This window comes from Heteronotia binoei, chromosome 7 (assembly GCF_032191835.1).
Source record: "Heteronotia binoei isolate CCM8104 ecotype False Entrance Well chromosome 7, APGP_CSIRO_Hbin_v1, whole genome shotgun sequence".
In the NCBI taxonomy this organism is placed as follows: domain Eukaryota; kingdom Metazoa; phylum Chordata; class Lepidosauria; order Squamata; family Gekkonidae; genus Heteronotia; species Heteronotia binoei.
The window spans coordinates 113,007,095-113,023,107 of NC_083229.1; the positions used below are offsets into that span (position 1 = coordinate 113,007,095).

At 43.6% G+C, this 16,013-nt stretch overlaps 1 protein-coding gene across 3 annotated transcripts in view; it reads left to right on the forward strand.

Annotated features, from left to right (window-relative positions):
• The window catches only part of PHACTR1 (phosphatase and actin regulator 1), a 635,410-nt gene that overhangs the window by 199,148 nt on the left and 420,249 nt on the right, over positions 1-16,013 (forward strand). For 2 of the 3 annotated variants that reach the window (XM_060244224.1, XM_060244220.1), the window contains exon 1: positions 6,861-6,992. In XM_060244224.1, the coding sequence (XP_060100207.1) occupies positions 6,914-6,992 (79 nt within the window). In that variant the 5' untranslated portion in view covers positions 6,861-6,913. Of the gene's footprint in view, positions 1-6,855; positions 6,993-16,013 lie in introns of those variants that run through there. The other variant, XM_060244218.1, reaches the window with a different exon arrangement.

A 16,013-nucleotide genomic window follows, 5' to 3' on the forward strand; every position in this document is an offset into this window, starting at 1 on the left:
GGGGTCCCCAACCCCCAGTCCATGGACCAGTTCAGGTCCATGGTCTCTTAGCAACCAGGCCATGAGTTGTATAATTATTTCATTATATATTGCAATATAATAATAATACGACATTGGATCCTGCCCTCCACTTTAAATCTCAGAGTCTCAGAGCGGCTCACAATCTCCTTTACCTTCCATAACAGACACCCTGTGAGGCAGATGGGGCTGAGAGGGCTCTCCCAGAAGCTGCCCTTTCAAGGACAACCTTTGCCAGAGTTATAGCCGACCCGAGGCCATTCCAGCAGCTGCAAGTAGAGGAGTGGGAAATCAAAGCCAGTTCTCCCAGACAAGAGTCCGCACGCTTAACCACAACACCAAACTAATAAAGTGCACAATTGTATCATCCTGAGAAATTGTCTTCCACAAAACTGGTCCCTGAAGCCAAAAAGGTTGGGGACCACTGCCCACGGGGACTGCACTGCCTCGCCCTTAAGTTGTTGGAATGCGGTTGGATATAGGACAATAACTAGGGTTGCCAACCCTAGTTTGGAAATATCTGGAAATCTGGGGGTGGAACTTGGGAAACAGGGGTTTAGGGAGGGGAGTAGGGTTGCCAAGTCCAGTTCAAGAAATATCTGGGGACTTTGGGGGTGGAGCCAGGAACAAGGGTGTGACAAGCATAATTGAACTCCAAGGGAGTTCTGGCCATCACATTTAACGGGACAGCACACTTTTTAAAATGCCCTCCTTCCATAGGAAATAATGAAGTATAGGGGTACCTTCTTTTGGGGCTCATATTATTGGACCCCCTGGTTCAATCGTTTTGAAACTTGGGGGGTATTTTGGGGAGAGGCACTAGATGCTATACTGAAAATTTGGTGTCTCTACCTCAAAAAACAGCCCCCCCAGAGCCCCTGATACCCGCAGATTAATTCCCTATTATTCCCTATGGGAATAATAGATGGGGGCGGGGCTTCCCCCTCCGGCCAGCTGGCTGGGGGCGGGGGGAAGCCTGTAAAACCAGGGGATCCCCCGCTGGGACCTGGGGATTGGGAAGCCTAGAGGGGAGTGATTTCAGTAGGTGTAATGCCATAGAGCCCCCCTTTCAAAGCAGCCATTTTCCCCAGGAAAGAAGATTAAGCATTTTTTTTTTTTTTTTTAATCCAGGTCACCACCACCACCCACTTGGAGGCTGGAAACCCAGATCTGAAAGAAGTGAAATCTTGTCAGGCTGGGCCATTTGTGTCATAAAATGTAATGACTGGTAGTGGAGATCTCTCTCTCGGCTTGACTTCGCGAACGAAGATTTAAGAAAGGTGCAGTAGTCCACGTCTGCTGCAGGCTCGCTGGTGGCTGACAAGACCAATGCGGGACAGGCAGGTCCGGCCACAGTGGCTGCAGGGAAAAGTCTGATTTGGAGTTGGTGCTGTAGCAGTGCGATTCTTCCTCAATCTCCTTTTGTCCTCAAGACCAGCTATGCGTGCGTTCTCAAAGGAAGAGACAGCCTGGTGGATGGTGTGCCTCCATGCTTTGCGATCTGAGGCTAGGACAGACCACTGGTGATGGTTAATGCAACAGGTACCAAGGGATTTCTTCAAGGAGTCCTTGTACCTCTTCTTTGGTGCCCCTCTATTTCGATGGCCGGTGGAAAGTTCACCATATAGGGCAATCTTGGGAAGGCGGTGGTTTTCCATCCTGGAAATATGCCCTGCCCAGCACAGCTGCGTCTTCAACAGCAACAGGTAGTAGAGATATAAACTTTATAAAGGACACAAACTATTAAATATATTTTTAAACCATTAAAATAAAACATGCTTAAAAGATTAGCACACTTGCAATGTTTTGTTTCTTTAACCGTTGCTGATAACTGGCACCTCTTGCTCTGAATTATTGCATCAAAATCTGGAGGCAATGTGCTGTAGCTGTCTTGAGTATGCTGTTGGTGTTGTTCAGCAGCTGTGTGTGTAAGCTGCAAACTTACTTTTGATTACAGAAATCTCACAGTCAGTGCTTTGAACCTAAGACCCAGGGGAAAAACATGAAATGGCTGGGCATTGCGAGCTTTTGTATATAAGTTGCTTCATGTGCTGGTCAGCCAATGGAGAAAATAGAGGCTTTGCTCTGCAGCTCCTGTGCGACTGAGCAAGCCTGGCAAAGCAAGCTGTGATGCAGAAGGAAGCCAGAGAGAGAGAAGGAAGCAGATGACACTGAGATGTCACAGGCCTGATAGGAGCCCTCTGGGGGCCTGATCTGGCCCTCGTTCCATATGTTTGACATCCCTGCCCTACCTTTTACTTTAACGCTACTGCTTGTACAGCCGATTCAGCTCTGAGCTGTGTCACGCCGAGACTAAAAATATAAAGAGATGTATTGGAAACCCTACCAAGAAGTGAAAAACCAGTTTAGTTGGGGAAAGCATCCCACAAGACCTGAGGGACAGGAAGGACTATACGTTGTTGACAGGAAATGTAAGGGGGTTTGATGCCTGCACAACTGGACGGTAGAAAGACCAATAATTAGAGAAGCACAGAATCTGCAGAAAATCAAAAGAAGAACTCAGCTGTGCAACTGAACAACAACACTCTGCTTAGCATGCAGAAGGTCCCAGGTTCAAAATGTGGCATCTCCAGTTATAAGGACCAGGCAGCTGGTGATTTGAAAGGCCTCCGTTGGAGACCCTGGAGACCCACTGCCTGTCTGCGAAGACAATACTAACCTTGATGGACTGATTAGGGGGGGTGGTTTGATTAGGGTTGCCAGTCTATCCCCCCCTCCCTCCCCCACAAGTCCAGGCAGGAGTTCCCTTGCTGAGAATCAGTTTGGTGTAGTGGTTAAGTGTGTGGACTCTTATCTGAGAGAACTGGGTTTGATTACCCACTCCTCCACTTGCAGCTGCTGGAATGGCCTTGGGTCAGCCATAGCTTTAGCAGAGTTGGCCTTGAAAGGGCAGCTACTTTAAGAGCTCTCTCAGCTCCACCTATCTCACAGAATGTCTGTTGGCGGGGGGGGGGGGAGGTAAAGGAGATGGTGACCGCTCTGAGACTTTGAGATTCAGAGTCTAGGGCGGGATATACATCCTATATCGTCTCTTTTGCAGGCTCCTCCCACCTGGAAATGCCCTGAAACGTGGTTCAGGTTCAAGACGTGGCATCTCCAGTTACCCAGAACCAGGGCTTTTGTGTAGAAAAAGCCCAGCAGGGACTTATTTGCATATTAGACCACACCCCCAATGCCAAGCCAGTCGGAACTGTGTTCCCACTCAAAAAAAGCTCTGCCCAGAAGTAACATCATCATGCTGCTGCTGTCACACAGCAACATTCCAGTTTTGGGGCAAAATTCTATGGCAATTTGGGCTCAAACCATAGAGTTTTGTCGAAAACCAGAGCATCGCTGCACGCCGTCAGTGGCACAATGATGTCACTTACGGGTGATAATGTCATCACTCTACGTGTGCTTTGTGTACACGGCAAATATCCCAGGAAGGCCCAAAGATCTCCCCACTGGGTTTGATTCAGCTTCATATGCAGGGATGGAATTCTAGCAGGAGCTCCTTTGCATATTAGGCCACACACCCCTGTTGTAGCCCACCCTCCAAGAGCTGACAAGGCTCTTTTTTGTGAGCTCTTGGAGGATTGGCTACATCAAGGGTGTGTGGCCTAATATGCAAAGGAGCTCCTGCTAGAATTCCACCCCTGTTCATACGTGTGTTCAAGAAGGTGTAAAAACCTCACATAAGGCCTCGACTCAGGAAGTGTTGCCTGCTGTGCTGGCAAGGAAGCAGTGGGCTGTTAGCCAAAGAAGGAACTGGACTAAAAACTGGTGACGGTTTCTTACCACAAAAGCGATTGGTCAGATTCCCTGGAAGCGTAGATGGTGATAACGAGATGATCAGAACAGAACCATTGGTTTGGATTCTCCCCACCACCACCGCAAACCCACCCACCCCCCAAAAAATGACGCTTTGCCTGAGTGGTTGTGTTGCCATGCATTTCCAAAGGGAGAGGAAAATCAAAAACTGCATTAGAGAGAGAGGGAGAGAAAGAGCACTCTGCATTTCATTCTAGAAAATAACTACCAATTATAATTACTCACCATGTTTCCTGGCTCAGAAGAGAAGTGGGGTTACTCCAAGCCACCCAGCGCATTTTGTCGCGATTAGGGAAAAAATACTCCACACCTCTTTTTTTTTTAATCGCAGCAGTGAAAAAAGACATAAGAATAATTTTAAATGCAAATGAAATTGACGAGGTAGTAGGAAAGGAACAGATAAGCCAGTTTAAATAAAGCTTCCTCGGTGTTCTTAAAGTCAGCAGCTTGTGTTTTCGGGGTGGGGAGTGGCTCCCTTCTGATCTCTGCAAAGGGGGTTTTCAGTTCACCTTCATATGTAAGAACGACTACTTTTTTCTTCACAATTCTTTGGCACTTGAAACGACAATTACAAGCTACTTGCTGAGATTTAGAGGCGTTTTTAAAAACAACAACACTGTTTCGCTTTGCGGTGTATGAGGAGCCAAAGATCATCACACAGGTAAGTACCTGTCCTCTTTAAATACAACCCCCTCCCCCTCTGTATTAGATTATTCTTAATCCTGGATCTGTTGATCTGTGCGAACAGATCTTTGAATGGAACTGTTCACACAGCTGTATGTTATATATTCCGTCTTGGAGAGATGCTCTTGTAAATACTCTGAACCTTCATGGCTTCATTTCCAAAATCGAGAAAGAGGATTTAATGATGTGAAGAACTTAACCTTTGTGCTCACTGGGTATGACTTAAAACACTCAGAATGCTTCTGTACAGTCCCAGTCCTAAAACAACAACAATAATAATAACCTAAACCTACCAACACTAGATTGTGATAAGAACAAACTTGGCCACTAAAGCATCTCATTGCATTATTCATCGCATTGCATTTACTGAAAGATAACTTTATAGCCCCATTACTCTTGCGGTAAAGAGTCAAGGGGGGGGGGGTGCAGGTTGGTAAAAGTAAATTATTAGACAAAGGGGATTAAGTTAATCATTGTAGCCTGATTTCAGCAACTCTGAATACAGACAAAGGCAAAAGAAAAGGTGAGGGAGAGATCAGGCGAGGAGCAGATGAAGTACATCCGCAAAGCAATTGTATATATTTGTATTCCTTGGGAAAGTTTGATTGCAGCCAAGGACTGGGGGGTCTTTCAATCCAGAAGAGAAGGTGAGTGGGTGTGCTGAAGAGGGTAGTGTCACCTTCCGTTGCCTAGTAACTTCTCCTGGCTCTTCGGGTATCAGATAAAAGAAGTCTACCCGGTGTTATACATTATTCATCTGAGTTCCAATCAAACAATCAAAATTATTTGCTTCCACCAGTGGTGGGGGGGGGGAGATGTTGAGTCATTGCCAAAGCCTCCCTGGAAACTGCCGGACTGTCTGCCACAGCCAAGCAAGCACTGGATGTCTTTGCAGTAAGTATCGCTTGCTGCTCGGTGGGTTCTTAGAAAACCAGCCCTGAAGACCTGCAGCAAGTTTTTGATAAGCTTGTTAATATCAAAATAATCTGATTACCAATAGGGGATGGAGTGTATACTTTTTAGGGAATGGTAATGAATAAAGGAAGGCAGGGACTCAAAGTGGGGGACTTTTAAGGGAAGCTAAAAAGTGGGGAAACCGTTCCTTTAAAAATCAAGACAACTTAAGGGGGTTTATTAGCTTTTCCCCACCTCCAGTGGTACCGAAACATGCTGTAAAATGCAAGAATGCCTATAATGTTGGGTGAATGCTGAATTCTAAATATACAGCTTAGCCGTCTAAGCGGAAGGAGATTCAGGAAACCATGGACAGTAAGCTAAATTATCACTGGTAATGTACATTACAACTGTATACATTGTATTCATGTCTGTGTCATTGTCTTTTTGGAGGGGGGTGATCCTTGCATTATTTGGGTTTGGGAGAGGGCTAGCACAAAAATCGGATGCCAAAGAATATAAACTTTTGGTAAATTGCTAACCTTCTTCACAAAGAGAACTTGTATTCACAGTCCCATCAAATAGTCCTTTTGAACTGTTGCTAGAATTGTTGGGGCAACTAAATGGAAGGATACAACATCCCCAACCCTACAAATGTGACATAATAAATTTTGGGACCATTTAATTAATTCACTAATTAATTCATTAATTCACAAGTCACTCTATTATGCCACATCTGGAGAGTTATCACAAATCCTTCCAATCTGTTTGGTTTCCTGTTGTATACAGTATCTTGTGAGATTATTTCGAGTAATTCCTATTATCCCGACATTATGTGTTAAACATTTTCTGACATTGTTTAAAGATGACAGTTCTCCTTACTGGTATGTGAAGGTAGATTTAATTATATATTTTGTGTTATTCTGCTTTTTTACTCTTATATTGTAAATGCTGATCTATCTTAACTTTTGCATTCCTGTATTTTAAAAGAAAGTAATAATAAAAAGATCTTAATAGTCCGAAAAAAATAGTCATTTTCTTTGACAGCCGTATGACTCGCTTCTAGCACAACATGATCGAATACTGCCTTTCCATGAAAAAGAAATCCTTGCATTTTGTCATACAACTGTCATTTATTAGCACTTGTACTTAGGGATTGCCAAACAGCTTACAAGTTTAGTGTGATAAACTTACACAAGCCTAACTTTGAAAAGGAAAGGTGCAACAGTTGTCTAAAGGTCAACTGAGAGTAGCAAAAATCAAAATCTTCCATATTCATAGGGTTTCATAAGTGGAAAAATACTAAACCCGGGGATTCCAAGGGTTAGGCGCAAGATTTCTACACTATAAGTCTCAAATTAGGATGCCTTAATATCATGTTTACACTTTAAGCCATTTGATATGTAAGTTTCATCTCCTTTTTCTCAGGAAATTAACTGTGCCAGCTTGAGGAAAACAGAGGTGTTAGCAACAAAATTCTTCCAAGATGGACAGCCCTTTCAAGATGGACTACCTGTTAGATGTCGACTCTGCATACCGACTGTTTTACAGTCAAGGAGCTCAAGGTAATGTCAATGGCCCCTGTGGGAGAGTATGTTGGCATACACGAGAGAAAGTGAAGGAAGGGTAAATGGAAACTTCTTTCTGTAGTAGGAACCCAGAACTGTATAGGTATAGGCTGTTTGGTGATATGTAGCATTAGAAATCATCCTACCCCCACCCCCCACCCCCCTTAAAGCAAAGGATTGCGATAACATGCTATGTGGACATGGAAGAGTAATTGCTCCTCAGATGAATTCCAAAAAAGGATAGTCGTTTGGGGAATTTACTGGTAGAGCACCTGCTTTACATTCAGAAGATCCCTGGTTCAACCCACAGCATCTCCAGTTAAAAGAACCAGGCAGTGGGTGATGTGAAAGACCTCTCCCTGAGATCCTAGACAATTGATACCAGTTTGAGTAGACACAGGCCTGTCCAGGGCCTTTATCCAGCCCATGAGCATGTGAGGAACATGAGGGGTGAGGGAAGGAACAGGAAACTGCTGAAGGAGCAAGCCGGTGAGCCACTTCAATCATGGTTTCAGGGTGTGATGAAACAGCCTCCTCTGTAGCAGTTTACTTCAGCGTAAGCCTCCCTGGTAAGTAGGGGGCTGCCGCAATGGCAATCATGCCTGCCTCTCCTCCCTCCTCCTTCCCTCCACACAGTACATGAAAAAGCAGCTCTTTTCTCTACCAGGGCTGGACAATGTCCAGCAAAAGGAGGGGCCATGGCCTTTTTCATATAAATTCATGGAAGTCCATAGATGCTGCATAAAGATGACCCTTGCGGCAGGGGGGAGGGAATATTTGTCTATAGATTATACAATACAAGGTAATGGTCTCAAGGGCAATGTTCCCTCTAAGCTGCAGAGTCCTGTGAGCAAAATTCTACTTTGTGAGCTACTGGCATTAAAGTTGTGAGAAAGAAAAGGAAAGGTCCCCTGCGCAAACACCAGTCGTATCCGACTCTGGGGTGACGTTGCTTTCACAACGTTTGCACGGCAGACTTTTTTACGGGGTGGTTTGCCATTGCCTTTCCCAGTCATCTACACTTTCCAGAGCTACTGCATAAATGAGTGTGCTCTGGGGCCATTTTTCCTTAGCTGGAGGCTAAAAATCTGTGAGCTAGCTTACACTAACTCAGCTTAGAGGGAACACTGCTCACGGGCTGACAGACCTCTTCTAAATCTCGCTTGTTCAAGATATAATGCTGAATCTGATTCTATCCGGTTTAAAAGCTTGAGATAGTGGCAGGGCCAGCCGTAGACTGTCTGGCACCTTAGGCAAGGCGCCCCCCCCCCACTCTGATAACATTACCGAGTCATATGGTGGGCACCCAATTTGGTGCCCCTGGAAGGCCTGAGCTCTAGGCAGTTGCCTAGTTTGCCTAGTGACAGGATCGGCCCTGGAGAGAGGAAAGCAGCATCTACCTTATCTACTGTTATGATTAAGTTTATGGGCCAGTAAATTGCTAGTCCAGTCTTAGCCCCTTTTTATATGTAGGGGCAATTGTTGCATGTATACAAATTGACAAAATTATCCCTGTAATTTGTGCGCAAAGGGCAGCCAACTACTTGCTCCACTGCATAAAAAAAATAACTTTCAGAAGATCAATTCATATTGGATCTGGCCCAGATGCCGTACCTGAGCACATCTTTTTGGTTAAGAAACCTGTTGCCTCCAGAGAAATCAGGGACCACAGATTATTTGCAGGAAGTTCTATCAATATTCTGTCCAAGAGGCCTTTCCAAAAACAGTAGCAAGGGATTGTTCCCAAAGTGCAGGGGCAATATATGCTGGTATATTAGAAGGCCATTATTAACTAAATTCCAGATTCCATCTCATTGTTACTAATGGCAGAACTAGAACTTGAGAAACCATGCCCTCTATTTAAAGCCAGAACGTTACCTAGATTTATGGCACTTTGCACCTGCAACAGCAGTCTGCTTTCTATCACCCTCCAGTGTTGTTTGAGCCCTACTTTGCTCTAACACTAACACAGATCCCTATTTGTGATTCTTTTAATCTGCCAAAACATTCCCATGATTCTATACGCCAACTCATTGCCCACTTATATTAAGAACTGCTGCTTGCCATTCCCATTTTGTCTGATGAAGTCCGCTGAAGAGCATACGAAAGCTTACATTCTGAATAAAACTTAGTTGGTCTTAAAGGTGCTCTTGTCTGCTGCTTTGTTCTAGTACATAGTCAATTAGACTAGCACCTTTGTATGTACCACAAGTGTAGTCCTCAGCAGGATCTACTCCTCAATAAACATTTAAAATCGCACACACACACACCATTTACTGCAAAACTGTATAGCTGTCTGCTGGAAAAATTAATCTTAGCATCTTTAGCTGTCCCGTGATAGAGAAATGAGAGATAGAGAGATGAAGATGATGATGATGATGATGATGATGATATTGGATTTATATCCCACCCTATACTCTGAATCTCAGTGTCTCAGAGTGGTCACAATCTCCTCTACCTCCCCCCCGCCCCCACAACAGACAACCTGTGAGGTAGGTGGGGCTGAGAGAGCTCTTATAGCAGCTGCCCTTTCAAAGACAACTCGTACGAGAGCTATGGCTGACCCAAGGCCATTCCAGCAGCTACAAGTGGAGGAGTGGGGAATCAAACGCGGTTCTCCCAGATAAGAGTCCGCACACTTAACCACTAACCCAAACTGGCTCATAGACAGACAGACAGACAGACAGCACCTGACTCAAAAGCTCATCCAGCCCTGAGGTTAAGAAAAAGACCATAGATTTATACACCGCCCTTCTCTCTGAATCAGAGTCTCAGAGTGGGTTACAATCTCCTATATCTTCTTCCCCCACAACAGACACCCTGTGAGGTGATTGTGGGGCTGAGAGAGCTCTCCCAGAAGCTGCTCTTTCAAGGACAACTCCTACGAGAGCTATGGCTGACCCAAGGCCATTCCAGCAGCTGGAGGTGGAGGAGTGGGGAATCAAACCCGGTTCTCCCAGATAAGAGTCCGCGCACTTAACCACTACACCAAACTGACTCTTCTCAGAAGACTCAATACAAGCATTAAAGGCTCCGGCTAAAAGTATCGATGCCCTAGGATGCTGTACAGGAACTGCTTCCAGAAAAGCTTCCCACTCAGTTCAGTGGGCCGAAGCGACCCCATGAGATGTTGATGAAGCCAAACAAACTCCTGGCTCCTTCTGACAAGATACATTTAGAAAGGAATGAGCTGACCCCATACAATTCTCAGCTCTTGGCCTGACCAACTCAATCAAAAAGCACAAACATGATATAATTTAGATGTTATTTCGCATCTGCAGTCCGAATAAGAACTAGGAGGATTCTTCCACTTTGTTCTTCACATTTCTAGATCTGTACTTGTCGCAAGAGAGATGGATTCAAGGAAGATATGTCAACCTATTTAATTATTTTCAGTTTTCTCACTGAGCCTTAGGTTAAGTACAAAATTATAAAAGTGTAATAAATATTAACATAATACACAAACTGTGCAATAAAATCAGATCATACAGTTAAAGAGCAAAAGAAATTGAAGTTGTATAATATATTGAATACATGGGGTTACACAAGTTTCAGTTTGCAAAAGTTTGTTTTCTGAAAATGCTGAATCCAAAAACAATTTGCCATTGCTGCATTCATATTCAATAAATTGTCAGTATGATCCTTTGTCTTAACTGGAAAATATCTCAGTGATACCCAATTCAAAGCCATTTCTAATTTCACTGACTTTTCTCCTCGGTGGATTTTGTCGATTAATTCCCTCTTTGCACCAGCAGGTGGCACAGTGAACGAAACACTGCCAGTCTGCGTAAATTTGTTCTGACCTAAGGATTAAAGTGCTCTGAATCGATTAAACATCAGATGTTAAATTCAGTCAAACGATTAAAACAGATAATTGGAGGATGTTTACCCCAATTAAAATAACGGTCTGCCACTTCCATAACACAGACGTCACTTATTTTCATATGAATTATTTTCACATAAATGCCGCAGCTCGGCTATTATCGGAAGCTAGACGGAGCATGCATATTACTCCCATTCTGCAGTCACTATACTCACTGATCATCAGTTACTGGGCTCCAGTGGTGGAATTCTAGCAGGCCACACCCTACTGATGTAGCCAATTCTCCTGGAGCTTACAGAAAAGAGTCTTGTAAGCTCTTGGAGGATTGGCTGCATCAGGGGTGTGTGGCCTAATATGCAAAGGAGCTCCTGCTAGAATTCCACCCTTGCTGGGCTCAATTTAAGGTATTGGCTGTCACATACAAAGCCCTTAATGGCCTGGGACGCTCATATCTGAAAGACCATATCCACCCCCCCATCCCAGCTGCCAAGTTCCCCCTGGAGGTGGGGGATCCCTCAGTTTGGGGGCCCCCGACCTGCCGGCACAGAGCCGGCCACCAGGGGGATCCCCGTCCCCAAGAGCCCCGTCATTGCGTGACGTGCCCTGACTGTGCAATGATGTCACCTGGAACTGATGTCATCATGCCAGGCACATTGTGCTGGGGACACCCTAGGTTTTGTGGTAAAACTCGATGGTACAATAGAGTTTGTAGCATGAAGTCTTTCACACTGAGGGCCATCTGTTTTAAGCCTGGACTCCAACTGGGGTAAAGTATTTGTCTCTTGATGTATCTCAGGAACAGTATTTGGGATTATTTGGCAGTATTTGGGATTATCAGGAACAGGATTTGGGAGTATTTGGGACTGCCAATGGGCAGTCCTCCCCTTCATCCCCACCATCATCTGTTTTTAAACAAGAATACCTGTTCTGCAGTTTTATAGGATCAAAAATATGATATAATTATGGTCCAGGAAACGTGGTTAGCTGATGATATTGTGCTGGATGGCTACAAATCTTATACCATTGGGGCTGCGAATGGTGGGGGACCTGGGAGGCTAATGGGCGGTCTGGGCATTCTAGTGTCCACTTCTCTGATAGCAAGGATTATAGTACTACATCCCTTAAAGAACTTAGCAATGGCTATTCTTATTCAGCTAGGCTCTGACCAGATAATAGCGGTCAACGTGCATCTCCCTCCCCATCGGAAAAACAAGATTACATCAGCAATATGGACAGATCTAGAACAATATCTACAAGATCTTATTACAGACAATGTGGCAGACAAGATTATAGTTGGGGGAGATCTTAATGCAAGGATCGGTCCAAGTGACCAGTTCCTCTTTGACTTTTATAAAGACTCCATAATAACAACAGAGGATGCTCAAACCCACACCCACTACCAACGTCACTCAAAGGATGGCAAAGCAAACTACGCCGGCATATGCCTTGTTGGGATGGCAGGAAGGGCTAGTCTTCATATTTTGAATGGGTCTACTAATGGAGACTTTCCAGGCAGTACATTTTTGATGGGAAAGAGGTGTAGTACTATAGACTACTTTCTTGTCTCCAGAAATATACTTCCATTTGTGAGAAGCCTCCAGGTCCTACCTGCCTTAGAAAGTGATCATTTCCCCCACTATCTATGTCTTAACCTTTTACCACCTAAAAGTCATCTGAATAGGCAGGTTGGGATGCTGATCTTACCAACAGAACAAATTAGGATGTCGTGCAAAATGGACATCCCAGTTGGAACAGAAATTAAAGGGATTCCTAATCAAAGAGGAATGCAAGGCAAACAGAGCAGCCATTATTGGTTGTTCAGAGGGCGACAATCCCCTGATTCCTTACAATGATTTTGTTCAAAGGTAAGCCTCTATTCCTTTAAAACATGGGATCAAAAAAGAAGCTGAGATGCCCTTCCAAAAAATGGTTTGATCAAGATTGTCAAGATGCCAAAAGATTTTGTATTTCTGCACTCCATGCCTCTAATGCAGAAAGTCCAGCCCTCTTTCAATCCTATTTGAATGCAAAGACATTCTACAAAGCAATTGTGGCTAAAAAAAAAAAGGAAAGCAGATAAAATGAAAACATGGGAAATACTGATTCAGGCAGCCAAAGACAAAAATTCCAAACTATTTTGGAAATTGACTTTTAAACATTCCTTTTTTTGGAATCTTCTCCATTAGATTCTGTTATTACGGCCAATGTTTGGGAATCCTATTTCCAAAAGATGTATGAAAAATGTCCCCAAGAGATTGCTCAACAAACAACATTGGATTTGCCAGATTGGCCTCCAGTTTCTGTTAAAGAAGTCACAGCTCTTATAAAACAATTAAAGAAAGGAAAAGCCCCTGGTATTGATAATATATTTTCTAATGTTGAATGGTGCGCTCCACCTTTAGCTACACTTTTCACCTATATTGATTCAACAGGATGTATTCCAGAGGACTGGAAACAGGCAATCATCATGCCATTCTATAAGAAAGGGGAGGAGAGATGATCCAACCAATTATACACCTATCAGTTTACTCAGCATTATAGGCAAACTATATGCTAGCCATTTACTGGACAAACTAAAATGCCGGATTGAACAAGAAGATATCCTTGTTTTGGAACAGGCGGGTTTTAGGGAGTAAGGAACTACACTGGGACATTGTATATTGATGCAACATCTAATAGAGAAATTTGCATCCAGTAAGTCAGCCTCATTGTATGCCGCCTTTCTTGATTTAAGGTCAGCTTTTGATCTTATATCCAGGGGCTTGTTGTGGGAAAAACTGAAAGCTATGAATATAGACCAGAGGCTGTTATATCTTATATGCACCCTTTATTCCAACACATCCCTTAGAGTTAGATGTGACAGAGCTGGACAACTTTCTAATGTGGTAGCCACAGCTAGAGGAGTAAAACAAGGATGTGTTCTAGCACCAGTGTTGTTTAATTTATATATTAATAATCTGATTAGCAGCATAAGTTCTGTCGACACTCACCCCACTATTTTAGCAAACAGGAAAATACCAGCTTTGCTATTTGCCGATGATACAGATCTTTTTTCCAGAACCCCAGTGGGTCTGAAAAGAGCACTCAAGGCATTCAGCTCCTACTGTGAAGAGACCGGACTAGAGATTAATTATAATAAAACTAAAATTCTATCATTCGGCAAAAGTAGGGAAAAAAAGGTCTTGGTATATCAACGGCCATAGGCTAGAACAAGTATCCTATTTTAAATATTTAGGGGTGATGATTCATTCCTTTGGGAGTAGAACTGCCCATCATGATTATGCTGCATCAATTGGCCAGAAAACTGCACAGGGCATTCTTAAATTTGCTCAAAGGAGGCATGTATATACCAGCAGCTTTACGGTTATTTTTTGGCAAAAACATTGCCCCAATTAATGTATGGGACAATACTTGGACCTTTCTCTTCCCATTTTGCTCCTCTAGAAATAGTCCAGTCAAGATTCTTGAGAACTTTATTCCAGGTTCCAAGATGCGTGTCTAATGCCACTCTACGTCTTGAGTCAGGGTTGGTTAAAGTGGAAGCTAGGGTAAGTCTAGCCTCTATTAACTTTTGGTTAAGATTAGTACACAACCCAAAGGGTTTGACAGCTTTAGTTCTGCAAGATAATTTTCAATCCTCTTGGGAGAGGGCCATCTACTCTAAACTACAGAATATGGGCTTCTCTTTAGAATTTGTTTTACAAAGGGGTTATGATCAAGCAAGATCAATGATCAAACAAAGATTGCTTGATATAGAGCGCCAAAGGGATAGCACTAATACCCCAAATTTCCTATTTCCGGAGAAACTAAACTATGTGGTTGCCCCAGCACCCTACCTCTCCATTTTGGAGGTACCTAGTCAACGAAGGGCTTTCACCTTGGCAAGATGGCGAGCCCTCCCATCTGCAGTTGTAGAAGGGAGATTTAAAAAAACTCTCATGAAGGAGAGAACCTGTCCGTGTGGCACTGATGAGGTGGAATCTATAGAACAAGTATTGTTGTGTTGTCATTTTTATCAGGAAGTTCGATCTATTGTAATTTCCCCTCTGCTTAATAATTACCTAAGTTGTTCTGATGCAGATATTTTAAGGAAGCTTTTGATGGGTGAGAATCCACAGGTCACTATTAGCTATGCTAAATTTTTTCTCAGCAGCTTGTAGAATTCGGCGTGAAATTTTAGGTATAGATTCTAAACTTTAGAGCTATATAATAGGTCCAGATTTTAAGTTCTTCTGTATGGATTTTAAATGTTACATTTTAGAGATATTCCTGTTATATTTAGATCAATTTTATTCTTAAATGTTTTGTTGAATAGTTTTTGCTTTTGATTTGTACTGGTCATTGGCCGAATAAATTGACACTCAATCAATCAACTGAGGGCCACAGTTTCCTTTATAGAGCCACTCCATCTCATGTTGGTTCTTCCTCTTTTCCTGCGGACTTCAACTTTTCCTAGCATATTGTCTTTTCCAGTCACTCTTATCTTTTCATATTGTGACCAAAGTATGATAGCCTCTGTTTAGTAAATTTAGTTTCCAGGGAAAGGTCAGGCTTGATGTGATCTAGAACACATTTGTCTGTTTTTTGGGTAGTCCACGGTATCCGTAAAACTCCCCTCCAACATCACATTTCAAATGAATCAACTTTCTTCTGGTGAGCTTTCTTCACTGTCCAACTTTCACAACCATATATACTCATGGGCATTAATTATCTTGATTTTGGTCACCAGTAACACATCCTTATGCTTAAGAATGCTTTCTAGAACCTTCATGGCTGCCGTCCCAGTCTCTACTTCTTTCTGTTTGCTTGGTTGCAGTCTACCATTTGGTTGATGATAGAGCCAAGGAATAGAAAATCTTTAACAATTTCAATTTCTTCATCAACCTTAAGAGAGCCAGTTTGGTGTAGTGGCTAAGTGTGCGGACTCTTATCTGGGAGAACGGGGTTTGATTCCACACTCCTCTGCTTGCAGCTGCTGGAATGGCCTTGGGTCAGCCATAGCTATCTCAGAGCTGTCCTTGAAAGGGCAGCTTCTGGCAAAGCTCTCTCAGCCCCTCCCACCTCACAGTGAGCGTTTTCGCACTCACCTTCAAGTGGTGCGACCACCCTCCTCACGCCGGCGGATCTGCAGGGATTTCGCACCAGAAGCGCCGGCGCACCCAAAAGAGCCGGCGACTTCCGTCGCGAAACCAGCT